Here is a 23,108-nt window from a genome sequence, read left to right on the forward strand (position 1 = left end):
CGCACACCGCGTCGTTCGAATGGTGATGTTCACACATTTCTGAAGAGAAAAAAAAGTGTCAGGGTTTCCAAAAACAACCAGATATGCATTTAAGGTTTTTTTATTTCCATTTTTTGGCAATTTAATTAATTTTGGTAGAAATGTTGGAGTTATTACCCAAAACCGTCCTTCTCCTCTTTATTTCTCTGTTTCTACTGCAAAAAGCCTCTGAATGGAGTGTTTTTGAGTTCGACAGTTTTCACATATATATACATCTATATCTGACCGCTTGATGGCAAAATCTCTTGGCCTTTTCTAAGGGTTTTTTATTGCCTTGGTAATTAATATTGGTTCATCTTTTCACAAAGCACAAAGAGCTCGCTACATTTCACTGTTGTTGTTTTTTGCAGGATGTTGGCCAAACAAATCATTTTGTCAATATGTGCTTTATTCGTCTTCGCGACTTTTATCATGGTTATAGTGGCTATTGCCGGATCCAGCTCAAACTATAAGCCAATAACGAATGTTTACATTGGTACCGCGGACATTTCACATATAAATGTGACAAAGGTCATACCACAAGTTGGACCAATCTTGACAATCCTGGGTACTGCTTTGACGACACCAAATAACTCAATCGAAAATATTTTTGGCGCTTTGAGAAGAATCGCCGATACACCCGCTCTGACACCTTTGTTGTCACTGCTATCAAATGCCGAAAATACGACTTCTACGGTGATGGCATTGACTGAGCTGGCACCATTGGCGGTTTCCAGCAATTCAACCTCATCGACACAGCAGTTGACCCAAATCAACGCTTTGCTTCAATTGTCTACTAACCAAACTGAGACCATCGATGGTTTGAGCTCTTTGGTTTCTGAATCTGCCTCGAGCAATGATAATTCGTCAACTGTCGTTTTCAATTTACTGGGTGATTCCGATAATGTTACAGGATCGACACATGCATTGATTGGTTTGAATAACATGACGATGTCAGAAAAGATGCATTTAGCTCCAGTTTTCGAATTATTTCAAGTTTCGACAAATTTCTCAGCTACATTTTCGTCGTTGTCGTATCTGGCCTTTGCAAATCTGTCCACACAGAATACCGACCTTGTTATTAATGCGTTGAATCAGAGTAGTGATACGAATGCAACTTTTGCGCGTTTGGAGAGATTAGTACCTGATATGCGGGACCCATTATTGGCATTGGAAGCCTTGATTAATTATTCATCATCGACAAATGTCACTCTCTCAACCTTGAAGTATCTGGTGGATAATAACGTTACAAGTGCACCCTCTGCTCGTAATGCACTGCGTTCGATTGCAAGCCTAGTTAACAATGGTAATAACGATACCCTAATTCTGAACTCAGTTCAAAGCTTAGCAATGATTTCGAACTCAACATCCTCCACTGCGCAATTGACGTCGTTGTTAGATTTATTTGAATCGAGTTCAAATGACACGCAAACGCTTTCTGTGTTGGAAGACTTAGAGACTGGTTTACAACAAGATCCTGAAACTGCAAGATATGTTCCATCATTGTTTCAATTGATACAATCATCAAAGGATGCGCCCCAAACATTCAGATCATTGGTGACATTAACCGCATGGGCGCAACAGAATCCTGAAACTTTTATCCCCATCTTGAATATTTTGTCGAGTGCATCAAGGGCAGAACAGATAAGTGATGAACAGTTGAGAGAAATGACACCAGCGTTAATGGACTATTTACATGTTAACACCAGGTATCAGTTATCTATTTTCACTCTTTGTGAAGCAGATAGCAGCGGTGAAATTAAAATGTGTTCATCATCGCATGCAGTTCAAAATCTTGATTTCAGGAATATCATCTGGTCCGATCTAATTGCATCTGACTTTAGACCTTATTTGACCGCTTTAAACGTTACGGCGGATGATTTGCAATTGGAAGGCAAATTATTGAAAAGAGAGCATGAATATGTTCCAGCAATTAGGGCAACATTGGCCATGTCGATTTTATCAATTGTCCTGGCATTCTTCACATTGATTGTAATCTTTTATTTAATGTTTACCAAAAATGTGTTGAGTAACAAATGGTGGTACGGTATTCTATTCCTTGTCTTCTGGTACGTGGTCTTTACATGTCTCTCTGCAATTATTGTGACTGCTATTATTGGTATTATCAAATCAGGTACACACGATGATGATTATGGTGTTGTATTTACAAGTGGTTCTGCTTATATGGGATTAATTTGGACGTCATTTGCACTATCAATAATTGTGCTATGTTTGATGACTTTTATCGTCTTTAAGAATAGAAACAGAAAACCTGTTAGTGAATATAACGATGATGAAATAATAGTTAAAGGCCCAACGAATGATGCAACTGATGATACTACGTCATCAAATGACAATCCAAATGAAAAGCCTGTTTCTACTTGAAAAAGTGGAAAAAAAAACTAATGCTAGTTAACTTATAATAATAAACTTAGGTAATACTTAATATTTTCTACTACCAATATATCTCATAATTTAGTGAATGAATGCAGGCATGTGTGTGTTTGATTACTTTTCAGACGATCAATGGCTTTTCCTCCATGGGTACGCGGCTAACGTAAGCAACGCTTCTCTGTGATCTTACGCTGCACCAAAGAATGAAACCTAGCAGCGCTGAAAATATCGATCCCCACATGATACCTTGGAATACAGAGCCGACCGATAAACGGATCCCCGTGTCGCCATAGTTCTGATTAAGCAGACGTCTGACATAGAGGTAGCAGCCCAAACTTGTTGCCCCACTGATCAGTAGACTCAAGAAACCGATAAATGAGCTGAATCTGCCAATCCAGTTTACGAACCTGGCATGGATGATCCAACGGATCAAATTAACAATCAAAGCGAGAAACGAAACGCAGATACCAATGAGAATCGTGATGAATGTTGTCTTGACAACATTGTTGTACATAGCCATTCTATTCTGAAGGTCCTCCGGTAGAATAATATCAGCTAGATTGTCGACGAGCTGAGCCACTTGGTTGTTGTTAATATTATCAAAGAGCATTGTCCTCAAATCGAAATTCTGAATGCCGCTTGGTTTGGTGCACGACATCACCGTGCCGTTGGAAGCCTGAGAGCAATACGACCACAGCCCAATGTTGAAGTAATCGGGCAACCCCAGTTGGGAAATCGAAGACGACGGCGCCCCGGATGACGGGAATACATTTGGTATTTGAATATTCCGCAGATCCAATTGTGCGACGAAGATTTTATTGATGGGGTTGTAATTAGCAGTGGATCCCACACACGCTATGGCTGCTAGTACAACTGCACTAAACGTGCAGAACGCGCTCAGAAACAGGTTGAAACCGTTGCTCATTTTCTGTTGATTTATCACGCTTTTACAACATCACAAGAGATCATCCAAAGAACTTCGAAGTTCCACCTATCTATATATATATATATGCGTCTGTGTGTGCGCGCACCGACAGCCGGGAATGGGCTTAGAGGTGGCTTTGTGATTTAAAATAGAATCCCAAATGCAGATCCGAGTTCCTGCACTGTGCCTGGCAACTGCGGTTCAAACCAGCCTCGTGGTTGTTTCGGGCTCGGTAACCAGAACAAAGAACAAATACTCGAAAAAGTCAAAAAAATGAAAAGTTCAGCCACTTCCTGCGCAATAGATCGGAAATTCCAGAAAAGGATATACGATCTGATCTGACGGGATAAAAGGGGGAACCTGTTAACTTCGTGCGCACTTCGGCTAACACACAAGCACATATCAAGAAGCAGTCTGCGCGAAAATCACTCTGCCACAACTCTACATGCCATAAACGCGCACTGCGACTTGAATGTGCGCCTCGATGTGAAGTAACACCAGATCAATTCCTGCAAGATCTCAAGGTGCCGCTGTCCAACCACGCTATGCACCCGGGTACGTAACGATACACCAGGAGCGCCCCCCAGGGCGCTCCAGCATGTGGCTAGCGTGGTGCGCCTCGTTGAAGAACATCGATTGGCGTCACTGTCCGCTGTCGAGCTGGAGATTGACAGATAGACACCTTCTGGAGATGAGCACACCACCAGAGACGCTTGGCGGCTAAAAGAAGGGAAAGAAAGAAGCCGCCCTCGACCTCGTCTCCCAGCGTAAAGACGTCATTGTTTTCTGGACCCCGTGCCAGATCAGGTTCTTCTCGGGTGTTTTTCGGGTACTTCTCGGGTTCTCCTCGGCTGCATTTTTCCGACGGTCGAATGGAGAAGAGCAAAGCTGCATTCTATTATTAGAAATCGGACATGGAATGACTATCGCCGGGGTTTGTACTGCGGGTAACGGATCATTTTATTCATTGCGGGGTAGCACCGAGTCAGCCCCCGATGGGGAACAATTAACGATGACGGCGGCTGTTTCATAGTGATAGACTAATAAGAACCAAGAACCAAGGGACGAGGGACAAGAGGCAGGAAAGTAATCTCTGAATCCTGCGAGGCAAATCAATCTACAAATATAGAGAGTGTTGTCGTCGATCGAGGATGTCGCCGTCAGTTTCGAGGATATACCAGCATCACAGACTCAACATACTGCGGACCTCGTATGTCCTATTGCTATTCGCCACGCTTCATAGCTTAAGCAGCGGCTCGAGTGCAAAAAAGGCGGCTAAAAGAGTTATCAAAGATGAGAAGAGGCGTCTGAGGTCGGTGTCGGATCTGACCACTGGGTCAGAGGAAACAAGTGCGGAAGTGGCAGAAGGCGCGGAACGTGGCCCTGGTAAAGATACGGACTCGGATAGCGGTCGAGGTGGTGATCTAGAGGAGAGCCGGGAGAGCCGGCTTGATGAGGACAAAAAGAGAAGACGCGACAGTAGCAGACAGTTTGTTAGACTCATACTCAGAGACAAAAAATGTCTGTTCCTTTTCATATCGCAGGCTGTTCTGCTAGTGATAAGAACCTTTCTGTCACTGAGGGTAGCCACGTTGGATGGTAAGTTGGTGTCGAGCCTCGTGAAGTCCAAGTACTCGAAATTCCTGAGGATTCTTCTGGGCCAGTGGATGGTTCTGGGTGTGCCGGCAAGTTTCATCAACTCGCTCATAAGCTATACGACAAAGCTTTGCGCTGTGACGATGAATAGAAGAATATCGAAATTCGTGATCAACAAATATCTGAAGAATCACCATGTTTTTTATTCCGTAGCGGCTGGAGCGGGAACCACCTCTGAGATTCAAGAGCATCTGACTCGCGATATTGCTACTTTTTCAACGAATTCGTCCATGCTTTTGAATCAACTACTGAAGCCGATGCTAGATTTATTGCTCTGCTCCTTTAAGTTGTTAATCTCAAATTCAAATATGATGGGTGAGGGCACCTTAGCCCTTGGTTTGATCGTTTATATCTCCAACTTCTTCCTTAAAATGATTCAACCAAATTTCACAAAATTAACAATGAAAAGATCGTCATTAGAAAGTTGGTTCAGATCATTACACTCGAATATTCATTCAAATAACGAAGAAATTGCTTTATTGAGGGGTCAGTCAACGGAATTAACGAATCTGGATTATTCTTTTTATCAGTTAGTGTTGTTCCTAAATAGAGAAAACAAAGCAAGAGCCCTTTACGATCTAGCAACAAATTTCATCATCAAGTACACCTGGGGTGCCGCTGGTTTAGTTCTGTGTTCGATACCAATATTTTTCCAGAATAAAAATGAAAATGTTCATAGTGATGTCACTGCAGATTTTATCACAAACAGAAGATTACTATTGACAGCCTCAAGTTCAATTGGCAGATTCGTTGAACTCAAGAGAAATATCCAACAGTTGCGCGGTGTTTGGTTAAGATTGAACAATTTCAACGTTTTATTGAACGAAAATATAGAAAAAACTTCAAGAACGGGAAATAACATCATCAATAGTGATAATAATGAAAACGGTATTATTGAATATAATGATAAATTGATTAAATTTGAAAATGTTCCATTAGTAACACCGGCCGATCAAGTTTTAATTCCAGATTTAAATTTTGAATTAAAACACGGTGATCATTTATTAATAATTGGTCCAAATGGATGTGGTAAATCATCATTATTTCGTATTTTAGGGGGGCTGTGGCCATTGAGGCAAGGTTCAAGTATTAGAAGGACAAAATTAACTATGCCATCAAGAACTCTTGATAATGAATGTGAAATATTTTATTTACCTCAAAAACCTCACATGGGAAGTAGATCCACTTTTAGAGAACAAATAATTTATCCAGATTCGCTCAATCAATTTGAGAGAAAGTTTGATAATGATTATGATAAAGGTGATAAATTCCTGATTGAAATTTTAAAACTGTTAGAATTAGAAGATTTGATATCTGAAAATATGTCATTAATTCTAACAAAAAAGAACATTCAAACCATGGATAATGTTGATAATGATTTACCAATCATTGATACCAAAGATGCTTTTGATTTAACAAGAAATTGGTCTGAGGAACTTTCAATTGGTGTTCAACAAAGATTGGCAATGGCAAGGATGTATTATCATAAACCAAAATTTGCAGTTTTAGATGAGTGTACTTCAGCCGTTTCACCGGAAATGGAGCAAAAAATGTACTCAACTGCACAAAACTTGAACATTTCATTAATTTCCGTTTGCCACAGAACGAGTCTTTGGCATTTCCATAATTATCTTTTAAAGTTTGATGGTAGAGGTAGTTATCAATTTGGCAAATTTGATGCAAAGGAAAGACTAGCAAATGAGGAAAAATTGATGGAGCTGAATGCTGTATTAGATCAGCAAGTTCCTGTCTGGGATAAAAGATTAAAGGATTTGACCGAAGCAAGAACTTCCAATATTATCAGAAAGTCTCAAACTGACTTGAACATGCTACAATCTATAAGCAATACAGCTTTGTCAACAAATTTATTAAAACCTTCGAATGATGTTACAATGCCAAGAGGTGGTACTGATGATAAAAGGTTATTATATAAAAGGCAAGCTTCTGAAACGCCTAATTCCGCTAATAATCAAAGGCCAACGTCCAGACTACTGAGGGAAGAAGAATGAAACTGACACTATTTATAATTTTTCAACTAATAGTTTTGTAAGTATGACATATTTTTATCCCTATCTATTTTTATGTATTATTTTCTAAGTTCAAGTGAATCATTTTTTGGCATCGCTTGCATAGTTCGAAGAAAAGTAGGAAAAGGAAGTAATATACCCCTAGTAAAACTAAAAGTACTAAGCAGGATTTGTAGCTTACTGACCAGTTCTTTCAGCTTTTATGGGAAAATGGATTGCTGGCATTTCATAGAAACAACGTCGTCAGGTCAACCTATCCTTCGAGAAAATGAAAAGGACATCCTTATCGATCAGATGGTAGGTCTCTACCATAATAAATCCAAGATACTGGATCGCCAAAAAGGTCGGATTTTTTTAACATCTCAAAGGATCATATATGTGGATAACTTAAAGCCTACCAAGAATTCCGTTTACGTGGAGTTAGATGATATTGAATCTCTGCAATATTCATCGAGGTTTTTGAAAAGATCTGCTCGGTTAATCCTGTTCCTCAAGACTGCTGATGCTCGTGATCTTGGCTACAATCACAAAAAAGACGAAGATAAAGGTATCACAAGTTGGGTTTGTCCCATTTGTATGGTTACGAACGAAAGTGAAGGTAGTATAACTGCTGATACTAAAGAACCACCTATATGCCTAAACTGTGGAGTTCCCGCTGATTATGAATTGATAAAAAATTCTATTAGTTTTACAGGCGAAGCACTAGAGGAAAGGGACCCCAATCATAGTCAAATACCAACCAGTACGAATGAACAAGATGGGAATGTTTGCCCTGCTTGTACATTCATTAATCATCCATTGATAAGTAACTGTGAAATATGTGGTACAAGATTGTCAAATGTTAAAATACGAAAGAAAGATCTTAAATTCAAAGATTCAAGAGTTCAATTAGAATTGGAGAATCCTGTTTCGGCATCTACCAATCATTCTATGAAATTTTTCATTCAATTAAGTTTTCGAAAATCAGATGGTTTGCTGTTCGCACAAGCTACTGAAAAGACGTTAGAAGATTTGAAAAAAGCAAACTCTTCGCATATATTCAATAAGAATTTGGTCTCCATCAACGGTATAGATGTAAACAACAATTTACCTGATGAGATGCCGGTTTTAGAAACGCAGTTAAGCAAAATTGGAATTGCAAGTTTGGAGAAATCAAGAGAAACGCAATTATTAAAAAATGATATATTGTTCAACAGTGCATTGACAGATCTCAACAACTTAATGTCTTTGGTAGATGAAATCGAAACTTTATTCAATGGGCATCGTAAGAAACTAGTAGGGGAAGGAAAAGAGTTGCAGAAACCGCTTTTGATACTCGACAGAGAAAAGTTTTATAATAAATCTCTCTTTCTTGATGAAATTGCTCGTGAAATATATGAGTTTGCTATTTCTGAATTTAAAGAGAGTAAAGAAAGAGTAGGCTACGTCATGATACCTTTGGTCGATCTATATGCGATGTATAATAAATCAATGCGAATAGGAACGGGTCTCATCTCACCCGAAGAAATGAAGGAAGCTTGTGAAAGGTTTGAACAATTAAATCTTTTCGAGTTGAAACTAACTCGAATCAACAAGAGAATTTTATGCATTGCATCCAAAGATTCCTTCGAATTTTTAAAGAGCAGAATAATTGATTTGGCACAGACTTTCAACGGTTGTGATTTACTGTTGCTAACTAAGAAGCTAAACGAAGAGACATCAAGTTCGTGGACTATCGGAATTCTGATGGAAATTCTGAAAAACTGTGTTGATGAGGGATATTTAGTTATTGACGAACAGATAAGTGGTATCTATTACTACAAAAATAGCTTTTGGAGTATTCCAGAATGACTACTTTCTGATCTCATAAGAGTTTTGTATATACTAGTCACGTAATAGTGGTTATCATTCGATTTAAACTTCGAACACTTCAAACTGCAACAACAACAACGACAAAAAATGTGTTTCCAAAGCAAAAAAAATACGCATATTGCACTTAATTTGAACTTATATTGCGCCTTAGGTTGCATTATTATTTGAAGGACTACTAGTAGTAGTATTCTTTGGTGGTGAACCGGCAAGGTTGCAGCTTGAATCTGCATTTGAAGAAACAATTCTTGGCAAAGATTCAATTTCCTGTATGATGAAGTCTCTCTCATCAAGGAATGTTTGATCAAGAGAATCCAATCCAAATGTCTCAAAATACATCAGCAGTTTCTCTCTGTTTTTGATCAATATATCTGAAACGGGTTTTGATTTTCGAGGATTCGCTATCATCACCTTAAAAACATTAAACGCTTCATTTTGCAAGTTTTTTGATTTATCTGTCATGACTGTCATTATAAGTTTTAAATTCTCGGGAGAGTTGATGTACTGATTCATTAATTGATTATTAGATCTCAATACAATTAAGGTCCCTAATAACTTGGTGCTTTGCCTCTTTGTCACATAGGTACCATGTGCAATAAGCTTGTTGATATTTTGAATGAAATCGACTATATTACTATCTTGACTGAAAAACTCCTTTGAGACCAGCTTTGAATGAGTGGTGAGTGCAGCACTCAAAATCTGTAATGATTCAGTACTAATTTCGAAGTAACCTAATTTCACAAATTCAAAAAATTTCCAAATCTGCTGATCTTTCAGTATAATGCGACATAGTTGTTCATATTTGATACATTCCAAAATCATGTTACCCACCGGTAAGAAAATGTCATGTGCATTTTTCCCTTGAAGGGCCAGCTCAATGGTGCGCAACATTTGATTTATAGTGCGTGGTTCAGAGACCAAATAATCAACTGTCACATGCTTGTTATCTTTAGAATGTCTTAAACAAATTGAAAATATGAGTATTACTTCCTTCCTCGCCTCAAATTCTAAATCTGAGAAATGTAAAAGTAGCTCGTAGAAAAAATCATGGCGATACATGGCAGCATAGAGTTCATCAAGGGCATCTGTCGTTATATTTGTCTCAGCATCACCCAACATAAAATGCTTCGTGCCCATTAGATATCGTGTGCACTCCTCCTGCGCTTTACGTCTGCTATCTGGGTTCCACGACGAGTCGATCTTTGACAATTGCTCAATGATAAACTTCACATGATCTACTGGTAATTTTGGGTTTTTTTTCCACCAGAAAGTCATGTCTAACTCTGGATTCTTGTTCTTATATTTTTTGAACATTTTCAATAAATCTATAGAATTGTCCCGTTCCAAGATTGCACGGACTGGACTTGATTGTGCCTGAAAACTGCGATGCTTTTTAGGATTAATATCAAGCTCTCTTAGTCAATCAAACTGTGATCAAGGGTTATTTTTTTGATCAATATTCGCAGTTTCATATATTTTTACACAAAGATCCAAATCTCGCGAAGTCCGCAAAGAAACAAAGGTGACCCTGCTTAACCCGTTTTAATTATGTAGATCTACGGAAGTTTAGATAGTTGACAATATTACTGGTCAACGTCTCTTTGGTAGCATTGAACTTAGCTTTAATATCTTATAATTACATATTATTTGCATCCAAAAATACAAATATGATTTTCTTTGTTATTTTCTTCCAAAATCTGTCCTTGCCTCTGGTTTGATGATACTCATTTGTATCCTCTTGCAATCAACTCTCTTTCAAGACTATTCCAGAAAAAGCGAACGACCTCGATGTCTTTAAACCGTATGTTTTTATCTAACTGCACTTGTTGCACATTCCATTGTTGCACATGTTGGGGTACAACGTCACCGGCGTAATGAAAATAGTAACCCTTGCAATGCTGGAATAGTTCCTGTGGAGTATTCCACTGATAGTTATTGAATTGCCACTTGTGACCCATTGTGAATACTGCAACAACTCTATCCCAGTACTCTGGTTTGGTAAACATCCTCGTATTGTTTACCACGATAAATCTGATTGGTCTTGATATCCGATCGAATTTCTTCTCAACCCTAACCAAGTCTACTTGAGATGCTGGTATGTCCCGTGGATTTACATAGTGGGCATCCTGTAAAAATTTCTTTATGTTCGACATCGTAAACACCGAAGAGGCAGCTGAAGGTATTAAAATGATGGGGTCCTTTCTTGGGACTTGACGAGAGGAGTCAGCAGATTTTGAAACACGACCATTGGAAGAATCATTGTGGCTTCCTTTCTTCGAATGCAATGAAGACTTCAATGACTGAACTAGTTTTAGCTCGGCATCCTTAATTAGATAGCTAAAGTTGATTGGTTTATTACCTCTCAAGGAAGAGTTATGGTCCAGCAGTACTCTTTCACGAGATAGGGCCTCCCTGAGTACCGGATCGTCATTAACATCATTGTTTTCTCCATTGGAAGGAATGGTAGAGTAACCATTTCCTGTCTTCTCTCCCTCTTTACCGTTGGTGGCAGCAGCAGCAGCCGGGGACTTCTTACCAAACCGCTCATCTTCTTTGGGCTTGGATATTTGTAAGGATCCAGAGCTTCCTGAGAGCCAATTGAGAAGACCCGTTCTTTGTAAAAATGATACGTTGAATATTTGCTTCTTCTGGCAATCAGCCAAATACTCTGCCGCATTCGAGCCTCTATGAAGCCAACACTGAATAACCACTCTCAAAGGAACCTTCTCTCCTTCAATTTCAAAATCAGTCACCTCATCTAGAGAAAAGACTGTGGTTTTGGAGCCAAAAGATATATTTTTTGCCGCTACAATGTCTTCAACCGGCTCTCCATCTTTATTTGTCAATTTGAAATCCTTCTTGGTTCTTAACAAATCTCTGACAATCGCTAGTACGGACGACATCTCTGGAAAACAGAAAGAAAAGTAATTCTGGACTTATGCTACCGCCGTAGAAGTTGAAGTAACAACACCCTGATTTGTATGTCGTCCTGCCAGACCAGCAAGATACACTCTCATTAGTCTTGTTAACCATTGCAACTATTTCATGTTCGAAATTGAAAAACTTCTGCATAGGGTAACTTTTAAGTTTTCCATATTGAGCTCATCATCTATCCTTCGAGATGAATTAGTTTTAATGCTAAGAGTGTTGTATTGGGAAACGGTCAACACAATGTTCATCTTTGCTAGCCCTCATTGCCGCAACATCGTTTTCATATATACATAAGCGTCTTTGCAACTGCTGGTATGGCTAAAAAGGGCAAGAGCAGCTCAAGCACGCAAGCTGTTCAGAAAACTAATAATTCGAAAAAACAAGCCAGGAGTAAAGTAGATGAGATCAACGAAACCGATTGCAATCCGAAATTAAAGCAGCAAGCTAACAGGGCCAAGGTGACTTCATCCACGAGCTGGACGGGTAAGTTGCCTCATACACTATTGCATGAAGCGTGTCAGAAAAGAAAATGGAACAAAGTCGAATATGACATGAAGAAAATAGGTGACAAAGGTATGCTTGCCATTGCTGTTATATCATGGACCAATCCTAAAACCAAGGAGGTGATAATGATCAAGTTGAATGATCCTACTTATGATAAGTTGAGCGACAAAGGCATTTTAGTACCGCAAGAGACCCCGATGGAGGCAAGACATTTTGCTGCCACTGTAGCCTTGTATCGGATTTCTTATCATAACAACTTGCATATGATGCTACCACCAAATCATAAAAAGCTTTGGTATGAATTAAGTGCTTATCGAACGGAGTTGATGAAGCACAATCCAAAGCGTGCTCAAAAATTATTTGATGTAGATCCATTCAAAGCAGTATTAGAAGACCGCAAGGAGAAAGAAAAGAATCGGAAGGAACAAGATGCGAGATTCAATCAGGCAAAAAAAGAGATAAAAGCCCCTGTTCTTGTTTCTCATACTAAGAAAGCCTTTAGCGAAAATGCAAGCAAGGAGGTCAATTTACTGGATAGAAATAAAAAAATAACATCCGTGAGTTTTCCGAAAAAGGTTTGGGAGAATGCACCATTCATTGATCTCGATGAATCCTCAAGGCAGGCAATTGAATCCTCTTTGAAAGTGTACATTAATTGGTCACAAAAGAAATTAAATTCAGATCACATTCATTCTTCGGATCGCGAAAACTTGAGGCATAAATTATTATCGCTTAGCTTCAGAGTACCACATGTGGAAGAGGCAATGCATTATAAAGATCCAATATCGTTTCTGCTTTTCAATTTACCAGAAGACGATTTACCTGCATTTTTCCACAAAAGGAGAGAAGATTCAAAAGTCGTTGTTCAGATCTCTTCTTTGCCATTATCTGTGAAAAATAGTATTGAAAGGCTGGTTGAGAGTGGTGTTTCCCGAGATGAGGCTTGGTTTGCGTTAGAAAATTCGAATATGAACGAAGGCGAGGCCGCTGGGAAATTATTGAACATTGTTTTACCTGGGATGCAATTTAGCCAGGAAATATTGATCTCGGAGGAAGAGTCTATTGAAATATGGAATGAGGAGCTAGAAAGTTTGAAATCGATTTATGAAAATCAAGTTGAGATCATCAACCCTGATGCCTGCTATATCATTCAACTTATTCCAAAATTAAAACTTAAATTAAAAGTTTATAGAACAAAGAGCTATCCTTCAACTTTGCCCGGAATAATAGTATCGACTTTTGATAGGAATTATAAGTTGCCGGATTATATCAAACACCAAATTCTAATAAAACTACTCCAATTCATCACAGAAAACCAACTACTGGGTGAAATGCTTGTGTACCAGATATATGAATGGCTGGTATCCAACTTGGAAGAAATTATCGAAAACCCAGGACCATTGCTTTCTGAAGAAGAAGTGCAGATTTCACTTGAAAATAATGGCAGAAAGCATCAGGAAAGAAATACGGATTCTAGGATTAGACAAAATCGTAGATTTGGAACCGCTAAAACTCTGAATGACAATGAAACGGCTAGACTTCAAGAGGAATATTTACGAAGAATAAAATCTGCAGAATTTCTCCAAATGCAGAACTTTAGATCAAAGTTACCTGCATGGCAAAAGCAAGGTTTCATAATAAATTTGGTAGAGCAAAATGAAGTTATTCTTATAACTGGTGAAACTGGATCAGGTAAGTCAACTCAAGTGGTTCAATTCATACTGGACTCTCTTCAAGGAAAGAAGAACGACTTTGGTCAGATTAAGATTATTTGCACGCAGCCTAGGAGAATTTCAGCTATCGGGTTGGCAGAGCGTGTATCTGATGAGCGTTGTACAGAGTGTGGTGATGAGGTTGGATACATAATTAGGGGTGTGAATAACACGAAGAATACCACACGAATAAAGTTCATGACAACAGGTGTTCTTGTAAGGATGTTACAAGGTGATAAAAATATGCTGAAGAATACTATTGTTGTCATTGATGAAGTTCATGAGAGATCTATTGGCACGGATTTAGTCGTCATTTTGCTGAAAAATTTACTGGGTAAGATACCGGGTTTGAAAATTGTACTAATGAGTGCAACAGTTGATGTGAAGGCTTTTGAGGAATTTTTTCCCAGGCTAGGTAGATGCCACATTGAAGGTCGAACTTTCCCTATCAAAGATTATTTTTTGGATGATGTCTTAGAGAAATTGAATTTCAAAATAAAGATTGATAAGTTTCAAGAAAACTCGGATGAAGATTCTTACGAAATAGAGCGTAAACCAAATGCAGATTCAAGGTTTTTCAGAACAGGTCAGATCAATTATGATTTGATTCGGCAATTAGTCCAGCACATTGACGCACAATTGCAAAATGAAAATGATGATGGTTCAATTATTGTTTTTCTACCTGGTGTGGCAGAAATCAATAGATGCTGTAAGATGATATCAAGCGGCAATAATTCGAATAATTTTGTAGTTTTACCTTTACATTCAGCACTTACACCAGAGGACCAGAGAAAAGTGTTCAAGAAGTTTAGCGGTAGGAGAAAAGTAATTGTTTCAACAAATATTGCGGAAACTTCCATTACAATTGACGACTGTGTTGCTATAATAGATTCTGGCAGATCCAAAACCATGTTTTACAATCCTCGTGATAATACAACACGATTAGTGGAAAACTTTATTTCGAAAGCAGAAGCAAAGCAACGTAGAGGTCGTGCTGGTAGAGTTCGAGAAGGTCTGTGTTATAAGCTATTCTCTAGGAAACTCTATGACGAAGAAATGATACCAATGCCTCCTCCAGAAATCAAAAGAGTATCACTTGAATCACTTTTTATATCCGTTAAAGCAATGGGTATCAAAGACGTAAAAAAATTTTTAGCACATGGATTAGATCCGCCACCTTTAAAATCGCTAGAAAAAGCGAGTGGTATGTTAACTACTATTGGTTTGCTCAACGAATATGATTCATCTTTGACAGAGTTGGGTAAATTTATTAGTCTGATGCCCGTGATGGATAGCAAACACGGAAAATTACTGATATACAGCAATATTTTTGGTGTATCAGATTTAGGAATTTTGATAGCATCCATATTAAGTCTTGGAACATCGCCTTTCATTGGTGGTTTTGAAAACAGGGATGATATTAAAAAGATTTTATCCAAATATGAAAACCGTGGTGACTTACTAGCAATGACTGAAATTTTGAATCAATATTTTAGGTCGAAAGACAAGGTAAAACAAAAAAAATTCATGAAAGATAATTTATTATCATATAATAAGATAAGGGAAATTGCCTCAACGCGTGCTCAATTCTATTCGATATTAAAAGATGTTGGGTTTTTGCCAGTGCGCGATAACTCTGAATCATCATCTTATTTGAACAGAAATCAAGACAATGTCGATATCTTGAAAGCCGTGATTACTGGAGCTTTTTATCCCAATGTTGCAAGGGTTCAATTACCGGATACAAAGTATTTAGCAACAAGAGTTGGTGCAATCGAAAAAGATGCTGACGCCAAGGCAATAAAATACTGGATACGAAATGAAGAATATATCGATGAATTACAAAGCAAGTCTAGTAATGAACAATCTGTGGATCATTTACCAGCGAACAGAGCATTTATTCATCCGTCTTCCGTTTTGTTTTCGCCCAATGAGAAGAATTTGCAGGAAATGAAAATCCTTTCTGAAGATGATCTCCAGCATAAGACAGGACAAACAGTTAGTACACTGCTTAAATCTCCATTCATTGTATTCAACGGGTCTCAGGTTACAACTAAGCGATACCTGAGAGACATAACCCCAACATCAACCCTTTCTTTACTATTGTTGGGTGGGCCTATAGGCTATGACGTCAGTGGAGACAAGCATTCTCCTGGTATTGTGCTTGATAGTTGGTTAGCTATTAGAACATGGTGCAAGAACGGTGTTTTAATAAAAGAGCTAAGGTCTTTGTTGGATGAAGCAATCAAAGAACGCCTGGAAAGTCCGCAGTATGCATCAAATACACATTCAACATCCAAAGCCAACCAAATCCTCAAAATTGTAGAAAATTTAGTCTGTATAGAATGAAATAGTCCGAAATATGATAGAGTAAATAAACACTAATTCATGTATTAAAGTTAGGCGAGCAAATGAATGAATGTTCATATATTCTAGTTCGAGTGTTACTAATTCTAGAAATTCTTTATTTCTAAACATAAATTTGTTAAATGAAATGCAAAACATTAACAGAGATGAAAAGAAAATTCAAAAGTGAAAAACGAAAAAGTAATGAAGGATGCGAGGTTCGAACTCGCGCGGACAACCGTCCAACAGATCTTAAGTCTGCCGCCTTAGACCACTCGGCCAACCCTCCATATAATTTTTGTTGTACTTTGAAAAGGTCTAGTTACATAATATAGCAGCCACAAAGAATAGATGTATCCGTGACTTTTTCGGGAACAGTATTGAAATTTCCATCTAAATCGAGATAGTGTTAAACTACAAATTGATGATAGAACTAAAAGCTCCGAAGTTGACTTATTCTCTCAGTATCAGTAACGTAATCTATGAAGCTAAGTCAGACTCCAGACTTGTAAATGTCTCGTGATAGGGTATCTGTTGAAATATGAATCGATATTGTAAGATATATTAAAGAGATGACTTATAAGCATCAGAAATAAGACAATTGGTCTGTAAAACAAAATAAACGAAGTCAGATGAAGCCCTAACAGAATGTCAATCGATACTGGAAAGATATCGGATGATAATCTATCGCGAGGCGTTTACAACTCAGGAGTCTGACTACGAAGGAGTCTATGGAATGAACACGAAATAGCAGTTGTACTGTGGATTGTATGGGACTAGAAATGGTGTGATGACGATGAAAATTCTTCCCTCGTCCTCTCTTATGGTTCAATAGGTGCAAAATGTTAGGTATAAATACAGACGTATTTCCCAGATATTAATCCAAGTTCAATTAGTTTTATCTCAGTTCATGATATAGAAAACCAAGGACTTATATATCTCTACAATTGAATATCGTAATATCATCATCCTGTCAAACCAAGTTACTATCGACAACGTCGAAGAAAACATTCTTTCCAATTAGTATCTGCTTATTTGCTCTGCTGAGATTTTATCTTAGCAGAATCGTTTGAGCGTATCAGTGGACTGTTCCTGTTCCATCTTTGAGATCAAAACTATTCGTCAATTGTCCTTGACTCTTTCATTATGAAATGATGGAAAGACTAATTGAAACGAGCTTGCGTATCTGGAAAGCATGCATGTATTGACACCGGGCGAATCACGACTACGAATCCCTGGACCCGGACGATAGGAGCTCGCCGATGACTTAAGGTTTCGGTAGCGACACCCACTTCTTGCAATTCCCCAACATCGCGCACAGTTTCAGTGCTCATCTTACACCACAGATTTCTTTGCAGTCTCACAACCGCAGAAGAAAATATTGCACTCAAGCCAGAGACGATCAATGCTTCCTTTCTTGTGACATTTGTCGAGACCTGATCTGACACTCCTGACGACTCCCTCTCGCCTCGCCCCGCCCCACGTCATCGGCAAAAACGTCTTTTCAACGTTTCTCGCCTAAACTTTGACAGCCCCACATCACTATCTGCTGCAACCTCATCAAACTCAGTACAGGCAAGGCAATTTTGATGTATAGACCAGCCACTCCGATTCAATAGCGTGCTATCATCAGAGGTATCATGCTTCATCATAATCCACTAACGAGGTCGACAGCAAGGTCACAGCGCAAAATGCGGATATCCGATAAGAGGAACGGGTTCAAAGCTGAAACCTAAAATGCAAGCTTGCAGGTTGCATTTAAAATCTCTGGCACCTCTGGATCACGAAGCCCAGTCAAGTCCATCGCGGGCTATGCCGGCGCAGAATAAGCGCCAAGCGGCACTCGCATTACGAGGGCCAATGAACATGGTAACCATGTTAAAAATCGCATCAGGCAAGGCGTTAAAAGCCACGCCAAATGGCATTCGCCGAGATTTATCGACGCGGGCGGCGAAGACCGAAAATCTGGCAATATATATCTTTTATAGAATATACTTTTTTTGGCTAGTGATTATCAAAGCGGAAGTTTCGCGCCTTTTTGGGCGAATATAGGCGAGCAAGGCTGACTAATAAAGATAAGAAAGCTGGTCGGGTGGGTACTCACAACAAGCAGAAGGGAAGCTGGATAGTCGAGATAACGACAGGCGGGGGTGCAATCACCTAATGTACGTCCAGGAATGGCATCTTATGAGTAATTGAAAATTTTGGACGGCTAATGGGAGGGCGATGGGGAAGTGCGGCCGTATTTTTACAGGAGGATCTGTGAATCGGGATGGCTATGTATATAAGCAGCAGTGTATTCCATTACGTTTAAGTTCAGCAAGAGAAGACAGCTGAGAAAAACGCTAGAGCTATATTTCACATTGTATCATAATGAGTGGTTCAGCTGGGTCGACCGGCTCAAGTGAAGTCTCGCTGGCTAAGGAAGCCCTTGATGAGAAGAAACACATCAATGGCGTGACAGCGGATGTGCAAAGTGGTGGCGTCGACGTGGAGAATATTCTAAGTACAGTGATTTCTCCTAGCGGCAAGGAAGTTGTTATTCGGGAGAAGGACGTGGACGATGCCATGAGATTGGCGGATGAGGCCAAGAATTTGATTGTCACGCCGGAGGAAGATCGTAGACTTTGCTGGAAGATTGATTTGTGTATGTTTCCGCTGATGTGCTTGCTGTACGCCGTGCAATTCATGGATAAAATTTCCACCAGTTCTGCTGCTATCATGGGTCTAAGAGAAGATTTACACATGCATGGTAATCAATACTCGTGGGTCGGATCTGCGTTTTATTTCGGTTACCTGTTCTTCAATCTCGGGCCTGGTCAGTATATTTTCCAAAAGACGAAAAAAATGTCAAAACTGCTTGCCGTTTTCATTATTATTTGGGGGTTGATTTTAGCACTACATGCTGCACCAACAGTTAACTATGCTTCTTTCATCTTCTTAAGGGTGCTGTTGGGATGTGCCGAAAGTATGGTTACTCCATGTTTCACAATTATCACTTCTCAATACTGGAAACAGGAGGAACAATTCACGAGAATTTCCATTTGGTTCGGTATGAACGGTTTGGGTTCCATTATGCTTAGTGCAATCGCTTACGGCCTGTACATCAGGAATGGTACTTATTCGATTGAATCATGGAAAATTCTTTTCATCATTACGGGTGTTATTACTATAGTCCTTGGATTCTTGATTGGATTCTGGATCCCTGATGATCCAACTAACGCTCGTTTCCTGACCGAAAGAGAAAAACTAATGGTTATAGCAAGAATCAGATCAAATCAACAAGGTTATGGTAATCATAAAATCAAAAAGCATCAGATTCTTGAAGCCGTGAAAGATATCAGAACTTGGTTATACTTCTTATTTACGGTCAGTTCAAACATTCCAAATGGTGGTATCACAAATTTCATGTCTATCCTTTTGCACTCGGATTTCGATTATTCTTCTAGAGATAGTTTACTAATGACGTTACCAACAGGTGCTGTAGAACTTGTTGGTTGCCCTCTATTTGGCATCCTTGCAATGTACTCGGTTAACAGGCGTTACCCAATTTTGAAACATAAGCTAACATGGGCCTTATTTTCTGCGGTATTAGCTTTGATTGCTAGTTGTATGTTAGGCTTTGCCAATAGTAGTAAGAGTGCAAGACTAGCTGGTGCCTATTTATGGTACATTTCCCCAGTCTCATTCATTTGTGTTTTAGCTAATATAAGTGCAAATTCCTCTGGTTACACCAAAAAATGGACAGTCTCCTCCATTAACTTGGTTGCTTATGCAGCAGCAAATTTGGCTGGTCCACAAACATTTGTCTCTACTCAGGCTCCTGGTTATCAAGGTGCAAAAATCGCTATGGTGGTTTGTTACGCTTGTATGATAGTTATCCTCGGTGTTCTTTTCTTTGTTAACTGGAGGGAAAACAAAAGGCGTGATAAGCTTGCTGCTGAGAGGGGCAAAGATGAATCTTTTGAGAATACAGAATTCGCCGATCTAACCGACTTTGAAAATCCTAATTTCAGATACACTCTATAAGGCATACATTTTTATTTTTTCCTGCTTTTGTTATGGTACTCTCCTTTAAAGGAGCCTTTACGTTATTTTACATATCACTCGCTTTAATTTTGTTCTTCATACTTTCAATCATTTATTACCTATACATCATACTGTAAAGTTAAACTCTTGGCAACTTCTGTTGTTTCAATCGCGCTCATGAATTCTTCAAAACTCAAATGCCCGTCACCGTCAAGATCATTCTCTACAATTGTTCTATCAACAATTTGCTGCAGTTGTTCATCATCAAGATTGCTGCCCACCATGATTTTAAGTACAGCATATAATTCCCCATTAGATATCAATCCATCCTTATCAATATCGTATATTTTGAATGCAAATTTTAATTTCTCCTCCTTGCTGCCTCTACCACTGAAAATAGAAAGACCTGTGATAAACTCTTGAAAATCAACACCGCCACTATTATCTGCATCGAATACTTCCATTATACGCCCAGCGAGAGGGTTTGAGGATACTCCTGGTATTGTCATAAATTCATTTTTATCGATTGATCCTGAATTATCCCTATCTAGTTTCATAAACCTTTTTCTCAACCTTTCAATCTCATCCCTTTCGACTATTATTGATCGTAAAAGAAAATATGTTAGCAATATGCCAAATCATCTAACTGCAAAAACAAAAAATTATAAACATACAGTTGGTATCCTCCAACAAATTGTCAATTACCTTGGAAGAAGCAGCACCCATTTTCACACGATGGACTCAATACTTGCTTCGTTTGAAGGGTTCGGTTTTTTTCAAGTGCTTTAGCGATTTACTTGTAGAGAGCTACATGCATTCTTTGAACTAAAATACTGAACAAAGCGAGGTCACATGATATGAATAGAATTAATTATAATTAAATTTATATAACTGTTGACCCACAATCTATCTAGATTTCGGTTTGTTAGTTCTATCAAATTCATAACCGGAAGCTACCCCTGATATTCCCTCTTCGACGGCTGCACCAGATTCATCATACCCATCTTGAGATGAATAGTCGCTGCCTAGACCTGTCCATTCACGACTTTGCAAATGGGCCGCGGATGTCGAAACCGTTCCCTTAATGATGACACCACCAGCCACATTTTTAGTAAGCTCTCTAGAGCCCATAGCAGGATAGTCTAGCTCCAAGTGCTTAAGTTTTCTAAGCGGTCTGGATGTGCTAATATATTTACCAGTTACCGCATCGAAATCTGGAGCTCCTTCGTTTTGGAGGTCCCCAGATAAATCTTTTGCTTCTGCTTTACTGAGATTGGTGCTATCTTCAAAGGCCACATTCATTTGAGTGTTTTCTTGTTCAATTTCGTCGAGAACGGCATCGAAATCGACCACCCATTGTCCAGTCCAGGTTACTTCAGGTTTCAATGCCAAAGTAAGCTCGTAAGGTGTTATGATTGGCTTGTAAAATTCATTGTGCTGATCTAGAATGATTCCTCCTTGCCCGCAACCCAAAATACACCAAATGTCTACCGGCTCGAAATTTGCCAACTTTGCAACATTCGGTTTACCAACGACAAATAAATAATGTTTTTTACCACTATCTCGTATATGCTTGACTAAAGTGTTTATTGTTTCTTTTGTATTCTTTAGAGATAGTGTATTGACCAAAATCCCAATACAACCTGCAGTTCTTGCAACATGCATAAATTTATATCGTTTCATTAAAGATGGATATGGCCCCTGCTTTACGCTTGAGGTTTCCGTATCATACAGACTCACTGTCTTGAACTTTGTAGTTAAAAAAAGAAGATGAGGATCTGCAGGAACCGTAATGTGAAACAAGTCATAATTCTCCTGCAAATTTGCCTCGTCAATTGTTTTCAGCTCCTTATTGGAAGAATAAATAGCTCTGTTTTGGAGCGAAATTAGCTTATTTGAATGAGATGCTTGATGTTGATCTGATTGTAATATTGTGCAGTTAGAACTAGATGATTTTTCATCAACAACAGCATACAGCAAGTTTTCATATCCATCATTCCTCAATATTTCATAAAGCTTTCCAATACATTCACTATGAGGCGCATCTGCCATGAGACAGACCTTTGCCATTTCATCACTATAAGTCTTTTTGAAGCCCTGTGAAAGTTCGTCAAAATCCAAGTATGGCCGTCCAAAGCAATACAATACTGGCTGACTTTTAATCGCATTCAGACATGCATCACCAAAATGAATAACTATGTCTGCGTTTACATGCTCCGAGGCCACCTCATCCACACAGCACGGACTATATGCAGTATCTGCTAGTACCCAGATATTTCTCTTTGCACTTTTTGTGTCCTTGTCCTGTATCACTAACTTATCTTGCAAAAGTTGTGTCACTGTACTTGAATCTTGAATCAGTTTATCAGGAAATTGTAAAGTAATATTGCGAAAACTTTTATTGTGTGTGAAATACTCGGCAATATGTTCGATGTCGTAGTACCTCGCGATGGCTTCTCTCAAGTTTTCATTAGAATCTGGGCCCAAATACGATGATCTGTCTGTAACAGTCGACTCGTACTTCGCTAACGTGAACGTGTCTTCAGTTTGGGCAGTAGAGAGTGCCACCGGTACACCAGCATGAACAGTCTCTGAATCTAACATTAAATACACAAAGCCAAATGAAGGTTATATCCTTTATTTGCAACAATTATTTAATGTGATGCTTGCGATGAGCTTACGGTTTTTTTCACTGTTAGAAAACTATTAAAATTTTTT

General features: G+C 38.8%; 10 protein-coding genes and 1 non-coding gene across 11 annotated transcripts; 5 read left to right on the plus strand and 6 right to left on the minus strand.

Moving 5' to 3' along the window:
• Positions 1–390: 390 nt before the first annotated feature.
• On the plus strand, positions 391–2,403 carry FAT3 (Fat3p; the record flags this gene model as incomplete). The annotated part of the gene is made up of 1 exon (XM_037287468.1): positions 391–2,403. One exon carries the CDS (start codon positions 391–393, stop codon positions 2,401–2,403), a length of 2,013 nt encoding a protein of 670 aa, XP_037143363.1.
• Positions 2,404–2,533: 130 nt separating this feature from the next.
• PUN1 (Pun1p) lies at positions 2,534–3,337 on the minus strand (the record flags this gene model as incomplete). Its single annotated transcript, XM_037287469.1, has 1 exon — positions 2,534–3,337. The coding sequence occupies one exon, from the start codon at positions 3,335–3,337 to the stop codon at positions 2,534–2,536; it is 804 nt and encodes a 267-aa protein (XP_037143364.1).
• A 1,151-nt stretch (positions 3,338–4,488) lies between these two features.
• PXA2 (ATP-binding cassette long-chain fatty acid transporter PXA2) lies at positions 4,489–7,002 on the plus strand (the record flags this gene model as incomplete). Its single annotated transcript, XM_037287470.1, has 1 exon — positions 4,489–7,002. The coding sequence occupies one exon, from the start codon at positions 4,489–4,491 to the stop codon at positions 7,000–7,002; it is 2,514 nt and encodes an 837-aa protein (XP_037143365.1).
• Positions 7,003–7,074: 72 nt separating this feature from the next.
• On the plus strand, positions 7,075–8,850 carry VPS36 (ESCRT-II subunit protein VPS36; the record flags this gene model as incomplete). The annotated part of the gene is made up of 1 exon (XM_037287471.1): positions 7,075–8,850. The coding sequence occupies one exon, from the start codon at positions 7,075–7,077 to the stop codon at positions 8,848–8,850; it is 1,776 nt and encodes a 591-aa protein (XP_037143366.1).
• A 168-nt stretch (positions 8,851–9,018) lies between these two features.
• On the minus strand, positions 9,019–10,182 carry HYM1 (Hym1p; the record flags this gene model as incomplete). The annotated part of the gene is made up of 1 exon (XM_037287472.1): positions 9,019–10,182. One exon carries the CDS (start codon positions 10,180–10,182, stop codon positions 9,019–9,021), a length of 1,164 nt encoding a protein of 387 aa, XP_037143367.1.
• A 410-nt stretch (positions 10,183–10,592) lies between these two features.
• On the minus strand, positions 10,593–11,771 carry CDC73 (Cdc73p; the record flags this gene model as incomplete). Its single annotated transcript, XM_037287473.1, has 1 exon — positions 10,593–11,771. The coding sequence occupies one exon, from the start codon at positions 11,769–11,771 to the stop codon at positions 10,593–10,595; it is 1,179 nt and encodes a 392-aa protein (XP_037143368.1).
• Positions 11,772–12,113: 342 nt separating this feature from the next.
• On the plus strand, positions 12,114–16,364 carry HG535_0B06870 (RNA helicase; the record flags this gene model as incomplete). Its single annotated transcript, XM_037287474.1, has 1 exon — positions 12,114–16,364. One exon carries the CDS (start codon positions 12,114–12,116, stop codon positions 16,362–16,364), a length of 4,251 nt encoding a protein of 1,416 aa, XP_037143369.1.
• Positions 16,365–16,566: 202 nt separating this feature from the next.
• On the minus strand, positions 16,567–16,650 carry HG535_0Btrna5L. Its single transcript has one exon. It is a non-coding gene; the product is annotated as a tRNA-Leu (tRNA).
• A 2,084-nt stretch (positions 16,651–18,734) lies between these two features.
• Positions 18,735–20,390, plus strand: HG535_0B06880 (allantoate permease family MFS transporter; the record flags this gene model as incomplete). The annotated part of the gene is made up of 1 exon (XM_037287475.1): positions 18,735–20,390. One exon carries the CDS (start codon positions 18,735–18,737, stop codon positions 20,388–20,390), a length of 1,656 nt encoding a protein of 551 aa, XP_037143370.1.
• Positions 20,391–20,509: 119 nt separating this feature from the next.
• CNB1 (calcineurin regulatory subunit B) lies at positions 20,510–21,116 on the minus strand (the record flags this gene model as incomplete). Its single annotated transcript, XM_037287476.1, has 2 exons — positions 20,510–20,985; positions 21,065–21,116. The coding sequence occupies 2 exons, from the start codon at positions 21,114–21,116 to the stop codon at positions 20,510–20,512; spliced, it is 528 nt and encodes a 175-aa protein (XP_037143371.1).
• A 180-nt stretch (positions 21,117–21,296) lies between these two features.
• DPH2 (2-(3-amino-3-carboxypropyl)histidine synthase) lies at positions 21,297–22,994 on the minus strand (the record flags this gene model as incomplete). Its single annotated transcript, XM_037287477.1, has 1 exon — positions 21,297–22,994. One exon carries the CDS (start codon positions 22,992–22,994, stop codon positions 21,297–21,299), a length of 1,698 nt encoding a protein of 565 aa, XP_037143372.1.
• Positions 22,995–23,108: the final 114 nt, after the last annotated feature.

This window comes from Zygotorulaspora mrakii, chromosome 2 (assembly GCF_013402915.1).
Source record: "Zygotorulaspora mrakii chromosome 2, complete sequence".
Lineage (NCBI taxonomy): Eukaryota > Fungi > Ascomycota > Saccharomycetes > Saccharomycetales > Saccharomycetaceae > Zygotorulaspora > Zygotorulaspora mrakii.